The sequence below is a fragment of the Eschrichtius robustus genome, chromosome 3 (assembly GCF_028021215.1).
Source record: "Eschrichtius robustus isolate mEscRob2 chromosome 3, mEscRob2.pri, whole genome shotgun sequence".
Classification (NCBI taxonomy): domain Eukaryota; kingdom Metazoa; phylum Chordata; class Mammalia; order Artiodactyla; family Eschrichtiidae; genus Eschrichtius; species Eschrichtius robustus.
This window is the reverse complement of record NC_090826.1, coordinates 20438264-20461585: the sequence shown is the minus strand read 5'-3', so window position 1 is coordinate 20461585 and position 23322 is coordinate 20438264. Positions and strand designations below refer to the sequence as shown.

The window sequence follows — 23322 nt, the reverse complement described above, 5'->3', positions numbered from 1 at the left end:
GAAAGCATTTTATTTAGAGAGATACACATTGCATAGGCAGAATGCGGTCATTCTCAGAAGGCAAGAAGCGGCCCCAAGGTGTGGGGCTGGTTAGTTTTTATGGGCTGGGTAATTTCATAGGCTAATAAGTGGGAGGATTATTCCAACTGTTTTGGGGAAGGGGCAGGGATTTCCAGGAATTGGGCCACCCCCCACTTCCGGCCTATTAGGGTCAGCCTCAGAACTGTCATGGTGCCTGTGGGTGTGTCACTTAGCATGCTCATGTATTACAGTGAGCATATAATGAGGCTCAAGGTCTACTGGAAGTCAAATCTTCTGCCATCCTGGGCCTAGTAGGTTCTAACCAGTTTTTGACATATCCTCAACATCTATGCCATTCTTTTAAAGGTTGTGCCCTGCCCCATTCCCTCCTGTCTCAGGGAAAGATGATTGGAGGCAAGAAAAAGGTGGAGTAATGGGTGTTCTGTGCAGGCATATCTGAGTTACATGCTTCTATCATGGGATGCATGTTCAGAAAATGGCAGTGTTAGCATGATCTGAGGGTGGAATTTTTGGCCCTCTGACATCAAAAAGTCATCTATCTGACACTCGAGCAGGCCTAGTTGAATGTTTGGTGGTCTCGACTGGTTTGAATTGAGCAAGACTAGCTCCATGCTCCTGAAGTACAACTTAAGCAACCATTAGTATAGTGACCCATAATTCAGAGGTGTTATCTATAGGGAGTGGTTAAAGGAGTCTTGTGATATGTTGTCTAAGCTACTTGAAGCTTGGAGGGTATGCAGTTTGCAAGAAAAGTTAAAGCAAGCTTGGTCAGTAAAGGCAGGTTACGTGATATTATTTATTAAGCAAGTTATAGTTTAAGAGAGCTAACTGATGACTACCCTTGGTTTCTTAAGTATATATCTAAAATATAGCTATGCTCAAGAAGGACCTAAATGTGGGCTTTGGTGAGGGGAGAGGGGTGTTGCTTAAATATGTTTTTTTAAAAAATTAAATTTATTTATTTTATTTTTATTTATCTTTGGCTGCGTTGGGTCTTTGTTGCTGCATGCGGGCTTTCTCTAGTTGTGGCAAGTGGGGGCTACTCTTCATTGCAGTGCGCGGGCTTCTAATTGCATTGGCTTCCCTTGTTGTGGAGCACGGGCTCTAGGCGCGTGGGCTTCAGTAGTTGTGACGCACGGGCTTAGTTGCTCCGCGGCATGTGGGATCTTCCCGGACCAGGGCTCGAACCCGCGACCCCTGCGTTGGCAGGCGGATTCTTAAACACTGCGCCACCAGGGAAGCCCTTAAATATGTTTTTTAAGCTGTGACTTTGGTCCAGTTATCTGCAGCCCTCAGTGTCTCTCACCTTTAAAGGACCTTTGCATCTTCCCTTCAGTTCTGTATACATTTAGGAGCCAGAAATTGGTACCTGAGTAAGTAGAGGATGATTATAGAGAAAAAAGTTAAAAATATAACTTGAAATAGTGATTGGAAATTGGGAGAAACAGTATAGGTTGATTTGTGTGTGTGTGTGTGTGTGTGTGTGTGTGTATGTGTATTGTAGAGGCAGAAAAAATTTCCCTTGTTCCCTTCTGGGTTCTTTGGCTTGTCTAATAATTAAATTGATATAAGACAGATTAACAAAAGAAAAATCAAACAAAAGTTTAATAACGTATATCTCCTGCATAGATGAGAGAGACGCAGGAAAACCGTAACTCTCAGAAATGACTAAAGCTATCACCTTAAATACCATTTTCAGCTAAAGACAAAGAAGATGTTGGGGGTGGAGAGTCAGTTGAGAGGTTACCAGGAAAAGCACAGTAAACAAGGGTAAGGTTGTTATGCAGATGTAAGTTGTTGCCTTCTCCATTGATGAGAATTTCAAGAGATTTTAGAGTCTTTCTCTTCCTGGTACAGAGAGGAAGACAGCCTTACAAATGGAGATTTCCCTTATTAATATAAATGTCTCTTACAAAAGGGTAACTTATACTCAGAGCTTTTCCTATGTCTGCTTTTTCTTAAAAATAATCAGCCTAAAATAATCCTTATGCCAAGGAGGCATATTTTAGGGTGACAAATTCTGCCCTCCTTCAGTATATCTATATCTATCTATATCTGTATCTATATCTATATCATCTGTGTTACACACACACACACACAATGCTTCTATTCACAAAGTTGACATCTAGGCGGATTCGCGGAGTTGTCCCAGAGTGGGGATCCCCCCTCCTTTGTGTTTCAGTTGAGGCACCTACTTTCCCATTTAAGTGAGCCACAGTGCTCTTCTTTCTTTCATGGGACTGTCATCTCTACTATTGAGAGGGTCACATGTGGCCATTCCTATTTTGGAAGTAGTTAAAGCAGGATGTTTAAACAGATCTTCAATAAATAGTCTTTATTAGGGCAAAACTGATGATAAGTGTACTAAACATTGTACTACAATGAACTCTGACATGCATGACATCCTTTTTTTTTTTTTTTTTTTAAGTAGGAGTAGTACCTTTTTTTTTTTTTAAACTTTGAGTTTATTTATTTATTTATTTATTTATGTATGGCTGTGTTGGGCCTTCGTTTCTGTGCGAGGGCTTTCTCTAGTTGCGGCAAGTGGGGGCCACTCTTCATCGCGGTGCGCGGGCCTCGCATTATTGCGGCCTCTCTTGTTGCGGAGCACAGGCTCCAGACGCGCAGGCTCAGTAATTGTGGCTCACGGGTCTAGTTGCTCCGCGGCATGTGGGATCTTCCCAGACCAGGGCTTGAACCCATGTCCCCTGCATTGGCAGGCAGATTCTCAACCACTGCGCCACCAGGGAAGCCCGCATGACATCCTTTAAGTGAGAAAAATCTCATTAGCAAGAAGCACCTTTGTATGAGACTTAGTGTTGTTCATGGGTGTAGACATATCAGGTCTCTAGTTTAGGAGTTGTGATACTTAGAAGAAATTGCTTTTCTCTTATCATTGTTGAATTTTCATTAGGTTTAGATGAAAAACCAGTGCCAGGTCGTTCTAGAGAAGATTCTTGCAATAATTTTCTATTGTTAGATTACTTTGGGAGGAAAATCTTCACAGTTTTCAGTGGGTGTACCCTGCTGTGTCCTAGACCTTGTGTGTGTGAAAGGAAAATAAAAATGGAGCTGGTATTGCTAAGAGAGCTCTCTAAAATGGAGCTGGGAGGCCATTATGGAAGTGTGACTTACGCACATCTCAGCCTGGATGGAATTTGACCTTTTGACCACTTATTGTCCTAATGAAGACATCCAGAACATCTGCCAGAAACTCAAGATACTTAGCAGACCCTTACCCTAAAATAATTTGTGATTCCTTAAGGACAAATATCTCCTGACTCACGTCAGAGTCAACCACAATTCTTGCCAGGCAACTTTGAACAACCTCATGGCTTTTTGTCTTTATAAGCCCCTCTTTCTCTTCTCTGGAACACTCTTTAGGTTTTACCAGAATCTACGTCTCCCAAATTGCAATTCTCAAGATCCCCCCCCAAAAAACTCTTTTCTTACTTGCAGCCTTCTGCATTGTTTTTTGGTCTATATGTGTGACATCAACTACAGTGACAGGAGCTCATCTTAACCTTGATCACAGTATTAGAAATGCTTTAGTTTTTTTCTGACAGCTTTGTTGATGTTGAAAATGTAATGAGTAGGTATATAATAAACAGAAACTGGAATGTATCCTTCCTATATATGCACTTTCTTCCTAAAATATTTGTTGAATTGAGTACCTAGTATGTGTATTAAGCTGGTTGTGTGGAGGATAGGAAAAAAGTATGTGAATCAAATGTTGATCCCAGGATTTTGTAGTGTAAGTCTTGAAATACCAAGTGATAAATGTCAAGTTCAAAAGAGGAAGAGGTCACATCTAGCTGTGAGAATCAGGAATGCTTGGCTCTTAAGTTGAAGAATAGGTAACATTTCAGAGTTGGGTGTGAAAAAGGCCCTTCTATGTGAGGCACAGAAGTGAGGACGGTGAAGTCCATAATAGGGACTGGTATCTAGTTGAGTATTATGTTAGAGTGTGCATAAAGGGTTTTTGGTAATGGAGAAGAAGAAAGCTGAAATCGTTATCAGTGTGTGCAGTCTAAGAGTCTACATTTTATGCTATAGGTTCTTGCCAGAACAAGATGGTATGATCACAGTTGTGCTTTAAGATTTATCTAGATGTTGGGTATGGGACTGATTGAAACAGGTAGTAAATGGGGGCCTGACCAGTCAAGAGACTGGTTATTAGTGTTTTGTTCATCACTGTTTCCTAGTACCTAGCCTGTAGGTGCTCAGATACTTGTTGGCATACTAACTCACATTATTTCAAATATCTAGGATGTGTCTCCCATACAATTTAGAGAGTTGTGTGCCTGCTTGGGTTTCCTCATAGCATGGGGGCCTGGTTCCAAGAGTGAGCATCTCAAGAAAGCAAGGCAGAGAAGTGCATGGCATTTTTATGACCCAGTCTTGAAAATCGTGTAGTGTTGCTTCTATCATACTTTATTGGTCAGGCAGTCACAAAGTTCTTCACCAGTTCAAGGTAAGGGAATATGACTCTCACCACTTGATGGGAAGAGTAGCAAGGTCAAATTATAAGAAAAGCATGTGAAATGGGAGATCTTGTATTGGTCTTTGAATTGCCTTTGAATTGGTCTTTGATTGTCTTTGAAAAAGACAATCACAGTTGTTTGTAGTTTTCATCAAATTTGGAAAAATTTGGGCCATTATTTCTTTAAGTATATTTTCTGCCCACTTTCACCTTGTTTTTTGGAATTCTCATTATATGTGTGCTTGATACCCCACAGACCATTAAGAATTTATTTTCAGTTTGTTTCTCTCTCTGCTTCATTTTGGATAGTTTGTATTGCTCTGACTTCAGGTCCACTGTTATTTTTTTCCTGTAGTCTCTAATCTGTTGTTAAGCCCATCTAATGAATTTTTTGTATGTTCTTTTTCTCAGTATTTTCATGTTTTCCTTTAAATCCTTGAGCATATTTATTGTAAAGTTTGCTAATTCTGCCATCCCTGGTATTTGACTCATTTCCATTTAACCGATCCCCCACGCCACCCCCCACCCCCCATTATGGATTGTTTTCCTGATGTTTCACATATCTAGCAATTTTTTGTTGTGTGCTACATTGCTGGGTATCTGGATTTTACTGTCTTTAAAGAATACTGAAATTTGTTTTGGCAGGTAGTTACTTGCTAATCAAGCTTGCTTTTAAGCTTTGTTAGGACAGGTTTGGAAGTTTTTGCTCTGCAGCTAGTTTAGCTCTACTGCTAAGGGGTGATCCTTCTGCTAATTCTGCTGAATGCCACTGGTATTAAAAAGGTCTTTCCACTTTGGCTAGTGGGAACTCTCCCAGCCCTGTGTGAGCTCTGGGAATTGTTCATCTTGCAGTTCCTGGCATTTCTTTGTCTGGCCTCACGGGGTTTTGCCTAACACACGTGTAGGTTAGTACTCAGTAATGGACTGAAGGGATCCCTATGTAGATTTCTGGATATATTTCTCTGCACTGCAAATCCCAGCCACCTCATCTTCCCCAATTCCAATCTCAGTCTACTCAATTTATCAAGACTGCAATGCTTTGCCTGAGTACTCTCTCTATACATTGCATTCTGACAAGTGCTTTCAAGCAGAAAGCTAGGGTGTCCCAGGGTTCACTTCATTTGTTTTCCTGCTCTTGGGGATCACAGTTCTGCACTGCCTGTTATCCATTGTCTAAAATCAGTTGTTTCATGTATCTTATCCAGTTTTCTAGTTTGGTATGGTGGAAGAGAATGTTCCATACCAGTACAAGTCAAAGTATCAATTTTACATCCAGGATTTCTTCCGTCTTTTAACCACTTAAAGTACATTTTAGTTTCCAAATGTAAAAATGAAATGAAGTCAACTTTGGGCTAGAATTAATAATTTGGGTTCAAGTTTCAGGCCTACTTCCAACTTGGTAATGGATATTGGCAAATCTCATTTCTTCTGTGGCTTTCACAGCCAAATTGAATTGAATATAATCCTATTCTCCCTACTTCTCAAGCATTCCATAACAAGCAAATGGAAACAAAATCAAATTACATTAAATAAGGATGAGGTATAAAAGTTGACACATCCCAAACCTCTCTGGCCCATCTTCCAGTTCATACTCAAAGTATAAAGGGCGGGGAGATGAAAATGTAATAAGACTGTTGCTGTTTCATTGCTCCTCCTCTTAATAATAGCCAACTATTATTAAATGCTGTATAATGTGCCAAAACTTTGTAAGCCTTTTATGTGAATTAACTCACCAAATCCTCGTAACTGCCCTATGGGCTTGGTACTATTATTGTCCCCATTTCACACATGAGAATGAGACAGAGATCAGACAACTTCTAGAGGGTCATGCAGCTAGTAATTGGCAGTGGCAGAATTGGTATTGGTTTGAACAGAAGCTGTGTGACTCGGGAGCCATGCTGTTAACCACTGTGTGACTATTTGAAAACTATTAAAAATGTATCAACTGCTACTGATGTAGAATCATTAATTATCTTTATTATTTAAAAAAAATATTTATTTACTTATTTATGTATTTGGCTGCACCGGGTCTTAGTTGCACGCGGGATCTTCGTTGCCATGTGCATAATCTTCAGTTGTGGCACGCAGGATCTTTTTTTTAGTTGCGGCATGCAGGATCTAGTTCCCTGACCAGGGATCGAACCCCGGCTCCCTGCATTGGGAGCACAGAGTCTTAACTACTGGACTGCCAGAGAGGTCCCTAGTTTCATTAATTATCTTTAAATATAAAGGAGAGAATATCACCTGTGGAATCCCTTCCTGTTTAGCCAGCCTGCCTGATTTCCATGGGGAAGCAGAAAGAATGGGCTATGGTTGGAATATGTGATTCTTGAGGAAAAACAAACACCATCAGTTGGCAGAAAATGGTGGAAGGCGATGTACAGCAAAGACTAGAGTAGAGGATATTAGTCGAGTCCAAGAGGTCTAGTGTGTTTCCAAGAGGGTAACTGGTGTTTACTGAATCCTGTCTGGCAGCTGTTTTGATATTAATAGGTTTCTCTTATTCTTTTTCTCCCCCTTCTCAGACACATTTAATCAAGTCAAGTACCAAAATGCTAACACTCTTTCCTGGAGAGAGAAAGGCTAACATTTCTTTTACTCAAAGAAGTCGTCCACCTGCAGGCACTCGGCAGACCAGCATTGCTTCCTTCTTCACCCTGCAGCCAGGTATGGTGACCAGACTGGAAGCAACCAGGGACCAAAAGGGAGTGCATTCATTTTTCCATGCTGGGATATTTATGAGAAGTGGTGCCATTAGTGCATTGTGTTAAACTTAGCTGACCTATTAGAAGATGTTTTAAAACACAAGAAAAGCATCGTCTTTTGGAAAGCAATATATACATACTTTTACAAACGTAGTTTTCTGGCTCTGTTTATCTCAGTCTAAACAGAACCAGAAAAGTATTGGTATTCCCTGACAGAGCAGTGAGGAAAGGTATACTTGGGAGTTGGGGGTGCAGAGGGGAGCTGATGTGCCATTAGTAAGATATATGTCTTGGATTGGCCACAATTAGCAGTCTGTATAAGATTAATTGATAATTGATATGTCTATATGAAGCTTCTCAAATTAATCAAAGTTCAAAAGCACTTTTTTTCTTAGAAAGCTTGGCATAAAGTTGGCTTGTGTTTCATCATCCTTTGGCAATTCTTTGTTTGCATGTTCCTCTTCAGGGGACCAGCTGCCTCAGACCAGGCTGGGGCTTACAGAGCAGGGTTCTTGCCAGTTGAAGGGTGCAGGGAAGAGAGCTCTAACTCTTGGTGCTGTTCCCAGGACTGCTTTGCATAAACCTTCAAAATGCCTTCTCCCTACCACAAACAAAAACTTACTTTTGCTTTAAGTAATAAGGGCAGATTTTTCTCAAAACCACTTTCCATTTCAAAATTCTGGTATATTCTACATAGTCTGTATTGAAGTCTTAGGCCAGTTGAGAACGCTTTTACAAAACAATTTCTGTGGTATATTTCTTGGAGGAGGAAAGAAGAAATCAGTCATTTCAGCCTTGTTTGTAATTAGATCTTGGCATAATGTGGTGGGGGGGGGGAGTAGGAATTCCATGTCATCTATCTTTAAGGCAGACAGGATCCATTCCACACCTGATAAAGTGGACAGGCTGGACACTAATAGTTTTTTTTTTTTTGGAGGGTATTGATATGCTTTTTTGTTGTTGTTGTTCATTACACTACCTGAGAATCTAATTTTCATCCTCATTTCTAGTGTGTATTTGGAATCTCAATTCTATTATTGAATAATCTCACCAATAAGAACCATCCTATCTTTTGGTGTGTTTTTTTTGTTTTTTTTTTAATTTTTATTTATTTTTTTAACTTTTGGGTTTATTTATTTATCTATCTATCTATGGCTGTGTTGGGTCCTCGTTTCTGCGCGAGGGCCCTCTCCAGTTGCGGCAGGTGGGGGCCACTCTTCATCGTGATGCGCAGGCCTCTCATTATCGCAGCCTCTCCCGTTGCGGAGCACAGGCTCCAGACGCGCAGGCTCAGTAGTTGTGGCTCACGGGCCTAGTTGCTCCGCGGCATGTGGGATCTTCCCAGACCAGGGCTCGAACCCATGTCCCCTGCATTGGCAGGCAGACTCCCAACCACCGCGCCACCAGGGAAGCCCCTAATAGTTTTTTTAATTGTCCTTTCTACTGACGGACTTAGCATCTAATTGTGTCTTTACTCCCTTTCCCATGAAATGTTTGGGGAGCAGGAGACCCACATTCTTTCTCACTGTCACCAGAAGGTTTCTCAGAGTTGGCTGGTCAATGTGATCTTTGAGACTTTACAAAAATGGTGTATATTGAACATGTTTCTCAAAGGATAATATCCAGGGGTGATATTTGGCCAGGATCACTATTTAGCAGAAACTACGTTAAATAAAAAACAAAAGCAAAACTGATGTGGCCTATGTTAAACAAACCCCAATCAACTGGAAAAGTAGGCTGTGGTCTGACTGTGTAACATGTTTGACTTTATTAGGTAGGTCATGGGAAGCATCCATATATTTGAGTAGGGGAATATAAGAGCTGTGTTTTAGATCATTCAGGAAAGAAAAGAGACTGAAAGTAGGAAGATCAGCTACAAAGATCTGTGAAGAGTCCTAAGACCCCTGCACTAGTAGTTATGGTAGCTGATACTGATTTCAGAAAAAGCCACCTAAATCCTACTCAGGTGTTTTCTTGCAGAATAATATTTGTTCGTCTTGTTTTACTAGGAAAGACAAATGGTGGTGACCAGAGGAGTGTTTCATCTCATATAGAACGTCAGACCAACAAAGAGTCTAAGGAAGATGCAACCCAGCTAGACCATCTGATCCAGGGCTTGGGGGATGATTGCCTGGCACCCCCTTTAGCCACTTCAACCCCTGCAGACATCCAGGAAGCTAGACTTTCTCCTCAGTCCTTCCAGGCTTCTTATCACCATGGAACAGGAAGCCCATGCGTGACTGTGCTGTCTTTGTTCCAGCCTGATACCTTTGTCTGTGCTGGAGAGAGTAAAGCCTCACTGGCCTGTTCCTTCACCCAAGATCTGGAGAGTTCTTGCTTACTGGACCAAAAGGAGGAAGAGGATTCTTCCTGGAAAAGGGAATGGCCTCATGGATCTAAGAAAAAGAACTATCATCAGAATGTGGAGAGACACAGTAAAACACCTGGGCACAAGGGCCATCAGCTCTTGGATAAGACTAACTTGGAAAAGGTGTCTGCCAAAAGAAACAGGCAGGCCCCCATCCTGCTTCACACGTACAAGGATTCCTGGAGTGGAGCAAACAAAGAAGCAGTGAAACAAAGCCCTTGTCCTATTCCTGTGTTTTCCTGGGACAGCGAAAAGAATGACAAGGACTCCTGGAGTCAGCTCTTCACCGAGGATTCTCAGGGCCAGAGGGTCATTGCCCACAACTCTAGAGCTCCTTTCCGAGATGTAACCAATGACCGGAATCAGGGCTTAGGACAGCTTCCTAACAGCCCTTGGGCTCAGTGCCAGGATAGGACCACTCAGTTAAATCTGCAGCCTGATTTGCTCTTTACCCAGGACTCTGAAGGTAATCAAGTTATCAGGCACCAAGTCTAAATGTCTTTGCGAGGGTTTGGTTCTAAATGTACCTTGAAATGACACATAAGAAAGTATCTCCAGGGGGTGAGTATATTGGAGTAGGGGAATGTAAGATCTTTGTTTTAGAAAGGTCATTCAGGAGAATGATCTTCGGTGGGAGGGAGGCATGGGATGATGCTGTTATTATTGAGCATTTTCTTTGTGTAAATAAAGCAGGTGGTGCCGCTTGTTGAGACAGTATGACTGATTGGCATCATGCCCCTCCCTGAGGAGGAGGTGGCTGGCATATTCCCTGCATGAGTCTATGGTGAACACTGAAGAGGCAGGGCAGGTGCTCATCTCTCCACTGAAGAGCCTGCTACTCAGCCTGCACAGAGCCACCTCTTTGCCCTTTCAGATGCCTGACTGGGATACTGCTTCTTACGGATGTGTGGTCTTTTAATCTCTGGCTGTAATCTTACCCATGCAACCTAAGCTGTGACCATTATTCTTGACACTTTTTTGAGTGATGATAAGGCAAATCTCCCAGACCCAGGTGTACAGGGGCAGGGAGGATAGAGAGAGAGGTAGAATGATTAGGTAGTTTTGTTATTTTATTTTTGTGGTAACTTTACAGCATTTTAAAGTTATATACTATATGTTTAAACATCTCCCTAAAAAAGGCTGACCTATATAACAATCTAAATGGGACTATATCATTCTTCTACTACAAGGTAGGAGAGAACTCCCTTTGTAAAACTATGAATCCAAATAGATGACTGTGTACAAAGCTGGCTCTGCTGGTAATTAAAACATTACCAATTTTATTTTTGAAAACGCAACTCTGCTATCAATTGCCATGGGTCTGATCTGAACACGAGTCTAATTTGACTTGTGTTCTACTCAAGACATCCACTAGGTGGCAGTTTCCCATGTTGCAGGTGTGGTACCTAAGAGGCTTAAAAATAAGCCTCTGGGGGGCAAGCTTGCAAGTTATAAGACGGGACCGGCTTTGAAAGGTTAGGGCAAAATCTCTCTGTAAACAAAGAGACAAGAAGCTCCCTAGGGAAGCTTTCTCTTCTAAAGGCAAGGGGAAGCCAGGAACCTGTTTACAGAAGTTCATATACCTTAAAATTAATAGAAATTCTATACCTGTGGGAGATACTAGGTGATCACAACTCAGAGATGGACACAGCAAATGCAATATCTCTCCAAATCCTTCCTTTAATGTCAGGTAGTGCTTCAACCCAAACACACACAGGATACATACCATAGAGAAAAGGGACCTGAGGGCATCTGAGTCATGCATGGTGTGGTAGGTACAAACCTTGGCCCAATGCAAAGGAGCAGTCAAGGGCCTGGAAGAGGGATGGTACTCTCTTTCCCATCTCCATTTCTCTTTCCTACTGGGCTTAAACTAAAGTCCATGGAAGAGAAAGAGCTTTCAATTAGTGGAACCAATGAGGGCCCAGGGCCTTGGAGGGTAGATTTGGTTGTACAGTATTACAAAATATATTTAAGAAAAAACAGCCCAGGCCTCCCAGCAGCCCAAGTGTCAGCTGGTCCAGTGGCTCGACCTCTACATGTAGGTGTTGGACAGGGAAGGGGGAGAGAGTGATTGCTGGGCACTGGTGTCAGTTCATGATGGAGCAGCATAAGATTTTCCCTGCCCTGTGAACATGTACATAAACATAGCCCCCTCCCCTCAGCCCTGCTCTGCTGCAAGGAACTGGCTGAGAGTAAGCGACAGCTGGGCACAAAGTGTTCAGTGAGACCAGTTATGGGGTCTAGTGCAGTGAAGTCAGTCATTCATTTAGGATCTATTTTCACACAGGGGCAAGGAAAAACCAGAAACTTCTATCTCACCCTTTAAACTGGGACATTCCAACCTACACAATTACCTGTAACGTGTCTCAGCTCAAAACAGGCAGCTTCTGCTAAGGTTTGAAGTACGGAAAACATATAATGCAGCTCTTCTCTTAGTCCAAGCTCTAGCTTTCGGCAAGACTGTTGCAGAAGATTTCTAATTGAGAGGCAGAAACATCTGCAGTGAGGAAGGCAGCTGTTGAAAGGAATTCCAGGAGCATGAGACTGAGTTTGCAGAGCTGAGTGCTATCAGTTTCCTTTTCTACTGATATCTTCTTCCTTCAGTGCAAACTTCCTCCGTAGGACCTCAGAGATAAGGACGGCTGGGTCTTCCTCCTTCAATAAACTCCGGTTCCTAGAGACACAATAATAGCTTATATTTATTGAGTACTTACTCTGCCCTGGGCAGTGTTTTGTATGTTGGAATACAATCTCATTTAATCCTCACAACACTCTTATGAGGTAGGAGCTACTACAATCCTTTTACAGATGAGGGAACTGAAGCACAATGAGGTTATGAATTTACCCAAAGTCATTAGTCACTCAGTAAGTGGTGAATCCACAGTTCAAAACCAAGCTTGCTGGTTACAGATCTCATCTCTTAACTAGACATGGCTTTACTATTTCCTGAAATGGCTACAAAATGTGGGCCAACCTGTTGGTATTGGCCTGTGGTGGCTAAGCTTCTGTTCCCACCTTCTGGCCCTATCTTTTCTTAGTAGCATTTCCCCAGGTCAGCAGGGGAAGTGACTGATGACTCTAGGCTTTTCTGACATTTATTCGTTCTGGGGAAAAGGTGTGCTGAGGATTTACTATTACCTCGTCTCCCTGCCAGGGAAACTGAGAGGTTTTTTTATAAGCAATCCAGAATTTATAGTAAAATGTTCACATCATAAGGGACCCGTGGGAACAAAACCAGTTTCAGATTAGGGTAGGTTCAAATTACCTGATAACATCAGGTAATTTCCTGGAAAATAGTTGCTTGAAATTCTAGTGAACTCTTACATACATACATCCTCACGAAAGCATTTTATTGGTCGTTATGCTAGATATAAAGGCCAAGATTGATTATTAAACCTTGAAAACAAAAACAAGAGGAACTGCCTTCAGTCTGTCACATGTCTGAACCCTGATGATGGGGCTACTTTCCCGTTCTTAGTCATCAACCCAGCTCCTTAGTCATCAACCCCCAGCACCTTCTATCAACAAAGGAGGAAAGGGCCCAGGACACAAGTGAGAGGAAGGGCTTGGCAGTAGGGGGTCACAGATCTAATATGGTACAAGAGGCAGGTATAAGAAAGTTGGAGAGTGCAATCTATAAAACATTGACCAGAAGAAAAAGGCTCAGTGTGGCCCCAAAGCAGCAGCAGCAGCTGAATTTGGGAATGCAGGAGAACAAAGAACTGCGGGTCCGTATGGCCAGAGAAGGAAGGTAAAAGTAACTTTCCTACAGAATCGACTACCAGGACCCTTGTCTAGTTTTCCGACGAAAATGGGGCCAGAAAACACAAAGGGATCCTTGTGCGAGGTGAGTCACTATTCCTTTAAGAGGAACTTCATCAGCTCAGGAGACAGCCCTCACCTCCCCACCCCCCAAAACAGCTTTTTAACTGCATTAACAAATACAGCTGCACATCTGGCCTCTGGATTTTGAGGTCTGGATGTCAAATATTTTGATGCCCAGGAACCTGCATTTGAATAAGCTCTTCTGGTATGTCCTGTGCAGTAGGGAAACACTGCAAGGTGGTGACTCCCTCAGGCTGGAGCTCTAGGGCTTCTCTGCTAGATGAGTTTCTCATGGTAGGTATTTCCCACATCCCCTTACACTGACATCAGAAACACCTAGAGCTCTACTCCTTGGAGGTTCTGCTTTGGTAAGTTTAAGGTGTATTTTTTTTTTAACAAATCTGAGCACTTCTGATAGGCAGCCAGGTTTAGGAACTACCTAGGAGTCTCAAAAGCCTTGTTCATAAATCTCTGAATTTGCAGGGCTGGTTTGAATAATGGACCACTGTGTTTAAAGGAAATGTTCCTTTCACCAAATAAGTCTACTTTTTTGAGATACTAAAATAACTGTTCCGCAATTATGTTTTGAAGGGTGGGGCATGGGGACACTTGTCACTAGCAGTATGAAAACTGAAGTGGTGAAGCCCCTCTGGGGGACAGAAGCTGGATTAGATGAGCCTTCTTGTAAAATCCCTATTAGTCTAACAACATTTGGTTGGGTTAGATCACCCCAACCAAATGTAAAGTGTTGCTCTTTCCTCAAACTGGGGCCCCAGGCACTAGCAAGCAGGCAGCAAGCTTTGTGAATGAAATAACACATGACTACTATTGAGGACTTACTATGTAAGTACTTTCTATTAGATAATTGGCCACAGGCAACTTAAACAATAAACAGATCATCACAGCTCCTTATAATATACTTACAGATCTTGGCTCTGCTTCACCCGGTGAAAGTCCTTTAGGATACCCATCATATCTGCAAAGCTGCTGGCCTTGGACAGAGAGACGCAGTCATCTTCTTCAGACGAGCTGCAGGTAGCCTTGTGTTCTGGTTTGCAACATTCAGGGCTGGCAGAACAAAGCAGGGGGACTGATGGAAGCTCAGGGACCTCTACCTCGGTCTCCTCGGTGATGTCACTAATGACAAAGGAAGTTGTAGAGTGGAATGAGGATCCAAAACAAGGTAAGGGAGAAGAGACATTTGAACTTCCTGGAGATAAGAAATCTGGCGTTAATGAAGCCGAAGCTGAAAGAGAAAACAATAGGCATGGATGGACATTGGGGCTAAAATACAGCAGTTACATCTCCCTGCAAGCACTGCCTACCAAACATTCATTTCCTAGGCTGACACCATGACATCCTGGGTTCCTCCACTACCTTCCCCTCTCAGGATCTCAAGAAGATGTAGCAGCACTGGGCTCTTCCAGTGTTCCAGGAGGGCAGAAAAAAAGCCACCCCATAAGGGCCTTGCCTCCTAAAAGCTCCCATTCTGCAGTGGGCTGTGGAGTGACAGCACTCTTTAGACTGAAGCAACAGTGCAGAACCAAGGCCTGAATTTGCCCTTTTCTCTAACTAGGCCAGTGCTTCTGACTATGCTCCTTTGAATCCAGCTATCTGTTACTGAAAGAATTGTTCTGAAGCAAAAAACCAGAATGGTGATGGTCCTCCTAGTGCCCAGATTTTAATGGATAGAATTTCCTCAATTTCTAAGTCTCTAGGGAACATCCTAGGGACAAAAAAAGTAGCCAACAAATATAAATGGAAAATTCAGGTCCATTTCCTCTATAAAACTGCCATATGAGGGAATTAAATACATGAAGATTTCAAAGAGAACACCATGATTTTTATGCGTTCTACCAACTGACAAGGTTTGGGAGCTATGACTTTGAGTCAGTGAGGAGCAAAACAGTGAGAATGGGAGGTATATGAGGGTTAAACACTGAGCACCTTGGGAGAGATCCACCTGTTAGTATTTCCTGCATCTGGTCATCCCATTCATTTCCAGTGGTTCTGCCTTAACTGCAGACAGAAAGGTGGAGGAATGGGTGGAGGGTCTCTGCTGGAAAGGGCAAGGAAAGGGGAGATAGGTGCTTACAAAGAGGGATGTCTCTTAGTGGTAGGGAATGCTTATTTTTCATATTGAAAAGGAAAGCCATGAGCGCTCATGGAAGACATGATCTTAAAGACACTTGGAAGAGAGTGTTGGTTTTTGTGGCCAAGGCGGGGAATCTGCCTGGGGCCCCAGGTTAAGTGAAGATTTTGTTCCTAACCCAACCAGTCAGCCCCAAAATGGCTGACGGAAACCATCCAAAGATTATAACAGGCTAGCCAGGCCTCATGGCAACCTCAGAGCCCTAGGCCCGAGTACCCCCGAACCAAGGACCATCCTTGTCCCTATCCTGTCCAAAAGCTAAGCAAAAAGGAACAGCCTGCTATATCCTGGTCCTAGCTCAGTGGCTCTTACCTGCATCAGCTGCCACTATTTTAGCAATCTGGCTGCGCAGGTGGCTCAGCTCCTCCTGCAGCTCTGTGGTGCGGCTGAGGGCCGGCAGGGCTGGCTTCTTCAAGGCCAGGAGCCTCTCCTCCGACCCACGGAGGTTGGGCACTGAAGCATTGCGCTGAATGACGATCAGAGGGCTGGGCTTCCAGGTGTGCCTCAGGGGGCGTGTATCGCTCCTGGACCAGGGAAAGACAAGTGTGTCAGAGAGAGCGGGCCACTGCACTGCTTCCACAATTCCTTCATCCACTCCTATGAGAGTAATACAGCCAGGTTCTGCTCCCACTCTGAGCCCACAGCTCTCATTCCTGTTGCCCTCCACCTCTCACTCTTCCTGCTGCCTACCACCTCATCTGGGAAGAAGCTCTTCATTCCCCAGCCGGCAGGCTATTGCCTCCGCTACCTGACGCGGGCATAAGTCTCCTCTTCATCTGCAGCAATCCAGGCGATGTCAGCCAGAGTAGGGACTGGGGGCACATCCCTCAGACAGAGGTCAGAGATGTTGGGCAGGGTCTGTAGGGAAGCAAAATTGATCAACATTTACTGCCTTCATGATGAAACAACTGGAGACTGGGCAAAATACAAAGGAGGAACACCTAATGTGTAGGGAAGTCTTCGTAGATGTCCCAGTTGGAAATACCTTGAATAAGAGGCCAGAAGCAAGAGTCTGTGAAATTACAAGTAATTCAGCATGGCTGGAACAGGATTGGTGGGGTGGGGTGGGGTGGGATGGGGAGTTGGGAGAGACTGGAAAGTGAATTAGGAGCTTTGATTCTAAGATCAATAATGAGCCACTGGAAGATTTTAAGTAAGTAAGGATCAGATTTGAGGTTTTAAAAGATTACTCTGGCTACTGGATGAGAAGGTGCAGAGACCAGTCATGAGCCTGTTGCATCCTCCAAGCAAAACACGGTGGCCGAGAGCAGGGATGGGACCTGTTTTTATATACAATGTTTTACTGGAAAAATGGTCATACCCATTTGTTTAAGTATTATCTGTGATGGCTTTTAAGCTATAACTGCAGAATTAAGTAGTTGTAATGGAGAGCAGTATGGCTCAGAGCCTAAAATACTGGGTTGGCCAAAAAGTTAGTTCGGTTTTTAAAAAAAAAAAAGTATTTATTTTTTGGCTGTGTTGGGTCTTTGTTGCTTTGCGTGGGCTTTCTCTAGTTGTGGTGAGTGGGGGCTACTCTTCGTTGTGGTGCGCGGGTTTCTCATTGTCGTGGCTTCTCTTGTTGCAGAGTACGGGCTCTAGGCGTGCAGGCTTCAGTAGTTGTGGCACGTGGGCTCAGCAGCTGTGGCTCACAGGCTCTAGAATGCAGGCTCAGTAGTTGTGGCGCATGTGCTTAGTTGCTCCGCGCATGTGGGATCTTCCAGGGCCAGGGATCGAACCCGTGTCCCCTGCATTAGCAGGCAGATTCTTTTTTTTTTAATTTTATTTTATTTATTTTTGGCTGTATTGGGTCTTCGTTTCTATGCGAGGGCTTTCTCTAGTTGTGACAAGCGGGGGCCACTCTTCATCGCGGTGCACGGGCCTCTCACTGTCGCGGTCTCTCCCGTTGCGGAACACAGGCTCCAGACGCGCAGGCTCAGTAGTTGTGGCTCACGGGCCCAGTCGCTCCGCGGCATGTGGGATCTTCCCAGACCAGGGCTCGAACCCGTGTCCCCTGCATTGGCAGGCAGATGCTCAACCACTGCGCCACCAGGGAAGCCCCTAGCAGGCAGATTCTTAACCACTGCACCACCAGGGAAGCCCTAGTTCGGTTTTAAGTAAAAATAAATCACATTTTTCATTTTCACCAAGAACGTTATTGAACGTATTCACTAACCCAACGAACTTTTTGGCCAAACTAATATTTACTCTCTGGCCCTCTGCTGACCCCTGGCTAAAGCAAAGGGGTCTTCAGTGGTACTGGCCAAAGTTACTTTTTAACAGAGATGATCACTGCCTAAGAGTGTCTTGCCTTCTGGTTGTGAGAATACAGGTGCAAGGACATGGACAATCTGTTATAGCAACAGGAAATTTCTGCTGGCAAGCTCTTTACAACACCTTTGTAGCTAACTGGTGTTAGCTACTGGTGTAACATGTTACAGCAACAAACACTGTTAGAAGCAAACTTGATAATCTGACTATTTAGATTTAAATAAAAAAATAATTATACAAAAGGAATCATAATGTAACTCTTTAAAATAGCTCCTTCACCCAAATGAACAACTAGGGAACAGAGAGACTGAGTGACACCATGTTAAATGAAAAATTAGGAAGGTTCAATTATGTACTTACTGATTACAACAAAGAAAGAACCATGCGTTTAGAAAAAGATGGAAAAGAACTACACTAAAACATTAACAGTTATTGTGTCATGACTGTGTGATTATAGGTAATTTGTTTCCCTTTCTCCTTTTTTACTTTTCATAATTGAATATTTTTATATGGGTAAATTAAAGAATAATAAATCAGCAAGATTCCCTTCAAATATTTAAAGTAATCAATTTACAACAAATCTAGAGATAATTTCTCAAAAATCCACCTATACATGAGTTAAGTTCAGAGGTTTCTGTTACAGACTGTTTGGTAGGTAGATCAGGAGTTGATAGGAAACCTGGGCTCACAGGAGTGAAGTGATACTCCAGGGTTACAGAGGAAGACTTCCACTGACCCAGGAGCTAATGCTAAGATGGGCCATTTAGGGGAAGCCTCCATTTGCTTTCCTTGATTAGCCAGAGTGCTCCTCTGCTATTGGCAATGAAATGAGTTAACATATATAAAGTACTTAGCACAGAGCCTGGCACATTGTATGGGCTCAGTAAATGTTAGCTAGTATTACTAATACTACTCCTGCTCTGTGGGAGCCCATGCCCTTGATCATCTCTGCCCAGCAGCATGCAGGCAAAGGACTGGAGGGGCTACAGCCGAGTGTGGGGGCAACCCCGACAGACTCACACTCCCTAGCTGTCCTTCCCTTTGCTCCTGATGCTTGAGGCAGCTAGGGCCACTTCCTGCCCTACACAATAATTGGCAATCTGGGTCAAGGGACAACACCCTCGCAACCCATTCCTGACTAATACCAACCCTGACACCAATTCAGACTCCAGATCAAGCTCCTACACAGACTTTGCAGCTCAGCCATGTGACATACAAACTCGGCTCCTTCATTTTTGTTTCGCCCTGGGCCCACATCTTTTCAGGCATGTATTTCTGTCTCCTTTGTGTAGGCAGAAAGCTGAAGTATCTCTTTTGTGTCCCAGCTCCCCAAATGCACACACCTTAACCATCTAGCCTGGAGCTGATGCTTAACCATTAGCTCTCAGAGGGAGGCAGCTGGGACTAATAAACGTTACTGAGCTTTCCACTGCACAAGGGGGTCTTACTCACTTGGGCCAGACAAGAATCTGTGCTGCAAAGTGGGTACTAAAGGCCCCCTAGGCACAGAGGTGAGACTGAAATAGCCCAGTAAAGGAATGGCTAGACTTGGCCAGAAGGAAGAGGATGGGGTGTAATGGCCTCAGGGAAACACTGAAAATAGGTAGCCAGAAGAAGTGACCAGGAAAGCAACCTGCCTTGGCAACGCCAAGGAGTCTGGGGCACAGAAGCAGCACCAGCCTCCCATACACTCTGAGCCTCTACTCTGCCTGCCCTTCCAGCTCACTTACCTCAAAGGATGCCCGGGGACATGGCTTCAGGGGCAGGTTGGTCCCGATTCTTCTTACTACACTTCGAGCAGCCCCATGCGGCTTGTTTTGCCAGATCGGGATGGTCTAGAGCAGAAAGAGACAGGGACGGCCACAACCTCAGAGAACATCCAACTACTGTCCCCATCCTCTCCCCCTGTCCCCTTTAGCAGGGGCCAGCCTTCACCTGGGCCAGCCACCTAAGGGGACACCTGCTGCTGTCGAGGCACAGTCAATGCTGGGAGGGTCCAGTGAAAGGGTGAGGAATTAGCCGGGTGTAGGGATCAGCCAGGCTGCCCTCCCTTCCCTCTGCACAGAATGATGGAAACACATTGACTCCTTAACTGCCCCAAGATCATAGTTGGTTCTGCCTTGGGGGAGGGGATGGAAGGGAGGACCCTTCAATTCCAGGCCTGGGTGGGGGAAGAATTAACTTGAGAATCTCAGAACTGCAGCAGGTCCGGTGCTTAACCTTCCCCACCACACCCTTGCCCTGGGAATGCCCCTTACCACATTGGCTTCCATTCCCGACATTTCGACTGGCTCCTGGACTTGAAGGACAAGGCAGCCACAGGGCAGCTCTGGAGGCTTGGGGACGCAGGAGGCGTGACGCCTTCATATCAGGCCATCTTAAGGAACCAGACTCCTCTTCCTGTGAAAGAGCCCCCACAGGAGACTCAGTGGCCACCACACAAGCCCCACAAAACCAGGCCCTGCAGAGCCATGACTAACGCTGAGGCTTCTCTGACATTTCACAGGGGGAGAAAACCAGCCAAAGAGGCTGCCCTCACCCAACAACGGCTTCAACAAATCCAGACCCTTAAAGGTTCTATTTCAGATTCGCTATATGAGCTTGGCCAACCCTGGGAGGCTTCCTGAGCCCTTAGGTTTCCTGAGGCAAAACTTCTAAAGAATATATATGTATAACTGAATCACGGTGCTGTACACCAGAAACATGACACTGTAAATCAACTATACTTCAATAAAAAAATTTTTTTTTAAAAGTTGATAAGAAAGATAAAACAACAAGCAAACTTCTTAAGATGTAAATAGAACCCTTTGGTAGTTAAAAAAGCTCATGGGAAAGCCACAGTGTAGGTACCATCCAAGCCCAACATTCATTCCTGGGGATAAGATGTAAAAAGGCCAGCATGTGCCACCCAGCCTAGCGCTGCTGGGCCCCCATAAGGGGAAGAGGTAAAACAGACAACAGTAGAAAGAACAGCCAGCCACTGGTAGCCAAACTCAGTCTACTGGGCTACAAGGGAAAAGAGCCAAAAGTGTTTATCCTGGCTCAGCCATCTACTGGCTTAGTAGCCATAGGCAAGTCACTTAACCTTTCTGAATGTTGGTTTCTCCATCTGTAAAAAGATGACAGGAAGAGCTGCCACTCTAAGTTACCTTCAGAGTCAATCAGTGAAAGGGGATTTTAAAGTACTTAATGAACTGTTAAAGCAAGACACAGATGGGTGGAGTTGCTGCTGACTGGATTCCTCACAGCTGCCCTTGCATGGTGAGCAGCTGCAGTCAATGAGCTCATTCAGTCCCTTGTTCATCAAACACTAACAACACTCGCTCTGTGCCAGGCCCTGTGCTGGGCACTGGAGGGGCCATGGAAGGAGTAAGACACAGCCAGGCTCTCAAGGGACTCATAATCTAGACGAGAGATAGGACCTGAATACATAATTCTAGCCGAGGCTGAATATCACTGCTTAAGAAAGGCACACCAGGCAGGTGGCCAGGTGAGTTCAGTCCCCGGCCCCAAGGCGAGTTCAGAGGGGGTAAGAAGGGAAGGAAAACAGCACCACCACCAGAGGTCTAGGAAAGGAGTGTAAAGAGATATGTAAAGAGCAGAGTATGGTAAGGCTGCAAAGGTAGATGGGGGTGGGGTTCAAGTCACGAGGGCTGGGAATGCCCTGGGTAAGAAGTCACTGGGGAGCCAAGGGCAGCCTCTGAAGAGGGGCTGGGCTGCGCTGACCGGAGCAGCTCTTTCTGGAAACCTCCCTTGGAGGGTCTCTCTTCCACCGCTAGGAGAGGAGGTATCACTCACTTTACGACGCATGAGGAAAAGAAGCTAGAGAGAGGAAGGGACTGGTTTAAGGTCACTCAGTGGTCACGGCAGTAGAAAGTCTGGTCCAGACCCTGCTGCCTCCTGCACGGGCTCCATCTTCTCAGCAAAGTTCAAGCTTTTTATCAAAGTCCTTTTGTGTGCCAGGCTCTTTGCTGAATTTCAGTGGCTGCCACAAGCTCCACATGACACTGCTTCCCTGTGTTTCTCACTTTAGTCACTGCAGCCACTTCCTCTCCAAACTTACCTCCAAACTCAGTTGGGTCTCACCCTCACACGACAGCCAGGGGCATCTTTCTAGAACACAGTGCTAATCATATCCCTGCCATGCTTCAAACCCCCTATGCTTGCTAGAGCCAAGAGGATAACACCTACACTCCTCAGCATGGCCAGCAGGCCGGCCCCAATCAGGCCCAACCTCATCTTTCTCTGCCCTGTGTACCCAACTCCCCGCAGCCTACAAGGCCTGTCCACTCTGGTCCCTGCACACTTCACGGCCACACCTGCTTTCCCCTTGCCCTCCAGCCACGCTGGCCTTTCAGCCCCTCGATGGCCTTGTCCACACTATTGCCTCTGCTCGAAACACCAGCACCCCCTTCTCCAAGCTCATCCTTAATCATTCCTGGAGCTCAACTCAAGCATCGCCTCCCCTTCCCCGACCCGCACCCCGCGTTTCCTTCGAGCAGCAGTAACTAGGTAACGGGGTGCTGTGCAGTTTGTCCGAAGGACGGGGACTTCCCAGGCACAGCCCAGCGCTCGCTCAGTACACAGCAGGCACTCGAGCATTTGTTCAATTAAGACACGGACCAACGAGAACGCCGACTTAGCCTTGAACCCCCCACAATCGTCTGGCTAGAAGACGCGGCCAGCGAGCTGGGGGCTGGTTCCCACCACCTCTGCGCGCGCACTGCCCCTTCCGAGGCTGCTGCCCCAGTGTGTACACGCGGTCCCCCGCCGGAGACGCAGCGCCTCCCGAGCGGGGCCTGGTCGCATCACCCCGGTCCCCGCCGAGATCCCCGCGCTCAGCGCAGTTCTGCGCCGGGGGAGCCGCCGCGGGGACCTTGCCCGGGACACGCCTCCCCTCCCCCGCAACAGCCCGACCCGACAGGGCCAAGGTCGGCCAAGTTTTCGCCGCGGCTCGGGCGGCCCTTGGACCCACAGGTCCGGGGCCGGGTCCCGGAAGGAGCGAGGAGGCGGCCGAAACGAGAAGCCTCTGGTGCAGCTGGGTGACTCGGGCGAGCAACTGCCCCTGGGGACTCAGTTTCCCCCGACATAGTGAGGCGGACGACACGGGCTCCCGCGAAAACCGGCGCGGGCACAGCAGCCGCGGGCACCGCACAGCGCCCGGCACTAGGCCGCGCGACTGCCGGGCCGGAAGGCCACGCTCCCGCTCCGGGGCGGCACTCGGACCTAGTCTCACCTCACACTGCAGCCCCGGACTCGCTCACCTCACGGCCCCTCCTACCACAGCGGGCCGCCCAGCCTCAACCGCCCTCACTTCCGCTGACCCGCCCCCCGGAAGCGATCCCTAGCAGCTGCGCACAGAGCCGCGGCGGCGCGCGCCCTCCGAAGGCGGGCCCTGCTGGGGGCGGGGCGAGCGAGGGCTCTGCGGGGGAGGGGCGGCGCACTTGCAGTTCCCGAGGGAGGAGGCACACCCACC

General features: G+C 45.7%; 2 protein-coding genes across 3 annotated transcripts in view; one reads left to right on the top strand and one right to left on the bottom strand.

Moving 5' to 3' along the window:
* AUNIP (aurora kinase A and ninein interacting protein) overlaps positions 1-10315 on the top strand; it is a 41760-nt gene extending 31445 nt beyond the window's left edge. Inside the window, exons 4-5 of the mRNA XM_068539198.1 lie at positions 7051-7192; positions 9240-10315. Of these exons, the coding sequence (XP_068395299.1) occupies positions 7051-7192; positions 9240-10093 (996 nt within the window). The 3' untranslated portion in view covers positions 10094-10315. The remainder of the gene's footprint in view (positions 1-7050; positions 7193-9239) is intronic.
* Positions 10316-11258: 943 nt separating this feature from the next.
* Positions 11259-20246, bottom strand: MTFR1L (mitochondrial fission regulator 1 like). Of its 2 annotated transcripts, none has more exons than XM_068539201.1 (6): positions 20105-20246; positions 19577-19681; positions 16327-16436; positions 15891-16102; positions 14351-14672; positions 11259-12275 (listed from the first exon to the last, which is right to left on the bottom strand). In XM_068539201.1, exons 1-6 carry the CDS (start codon positions 20126-20128, stop codon positions 12170-12172), a joined length of 879 nt encoding a protein of 292 aa, XP_068395302.1. In that variant the 5' UTR covers positions 20129-20246; the 3' UTR covers positions 11259-12169. The 2 variants fall into 2 exon arrangements, with proteins under 2 accessions (XP_068395302.1, XP_068395303.1); XM_068539202.1 differs by having other exon boundaries at positions 14351-14636.
* Between the last annotated feature and the right edge of the window lie 3076 nt (positions 20247-23322).

What these genes read in the sequence shown, in the direction of transcription:
- MTFR1L (XM_068539201.1), bottom strand. Translation starts at nt 20,128, where the DNA reads ATGTCGGGAATGGAAGCCAATGTG. An exon ending in GTCCCCGGGCATCCTTTGAG is followed by an intron (nt 16,437 to 19,576) that starts GTAAGTGAGCTG and finishes GCTTCCCTACAG; the next exon opens with ACCCTGCCCAACATCTCTGA. An exon ending in AATAGTGGCAGCTGATGCAG is followed by an intron (nt 14,673 to 15,890) that starts GTAAGAGCCACT and finishes TTTCTCTTTCAG; the next exon opens with CTTCGGCTTCATTAACGCCA.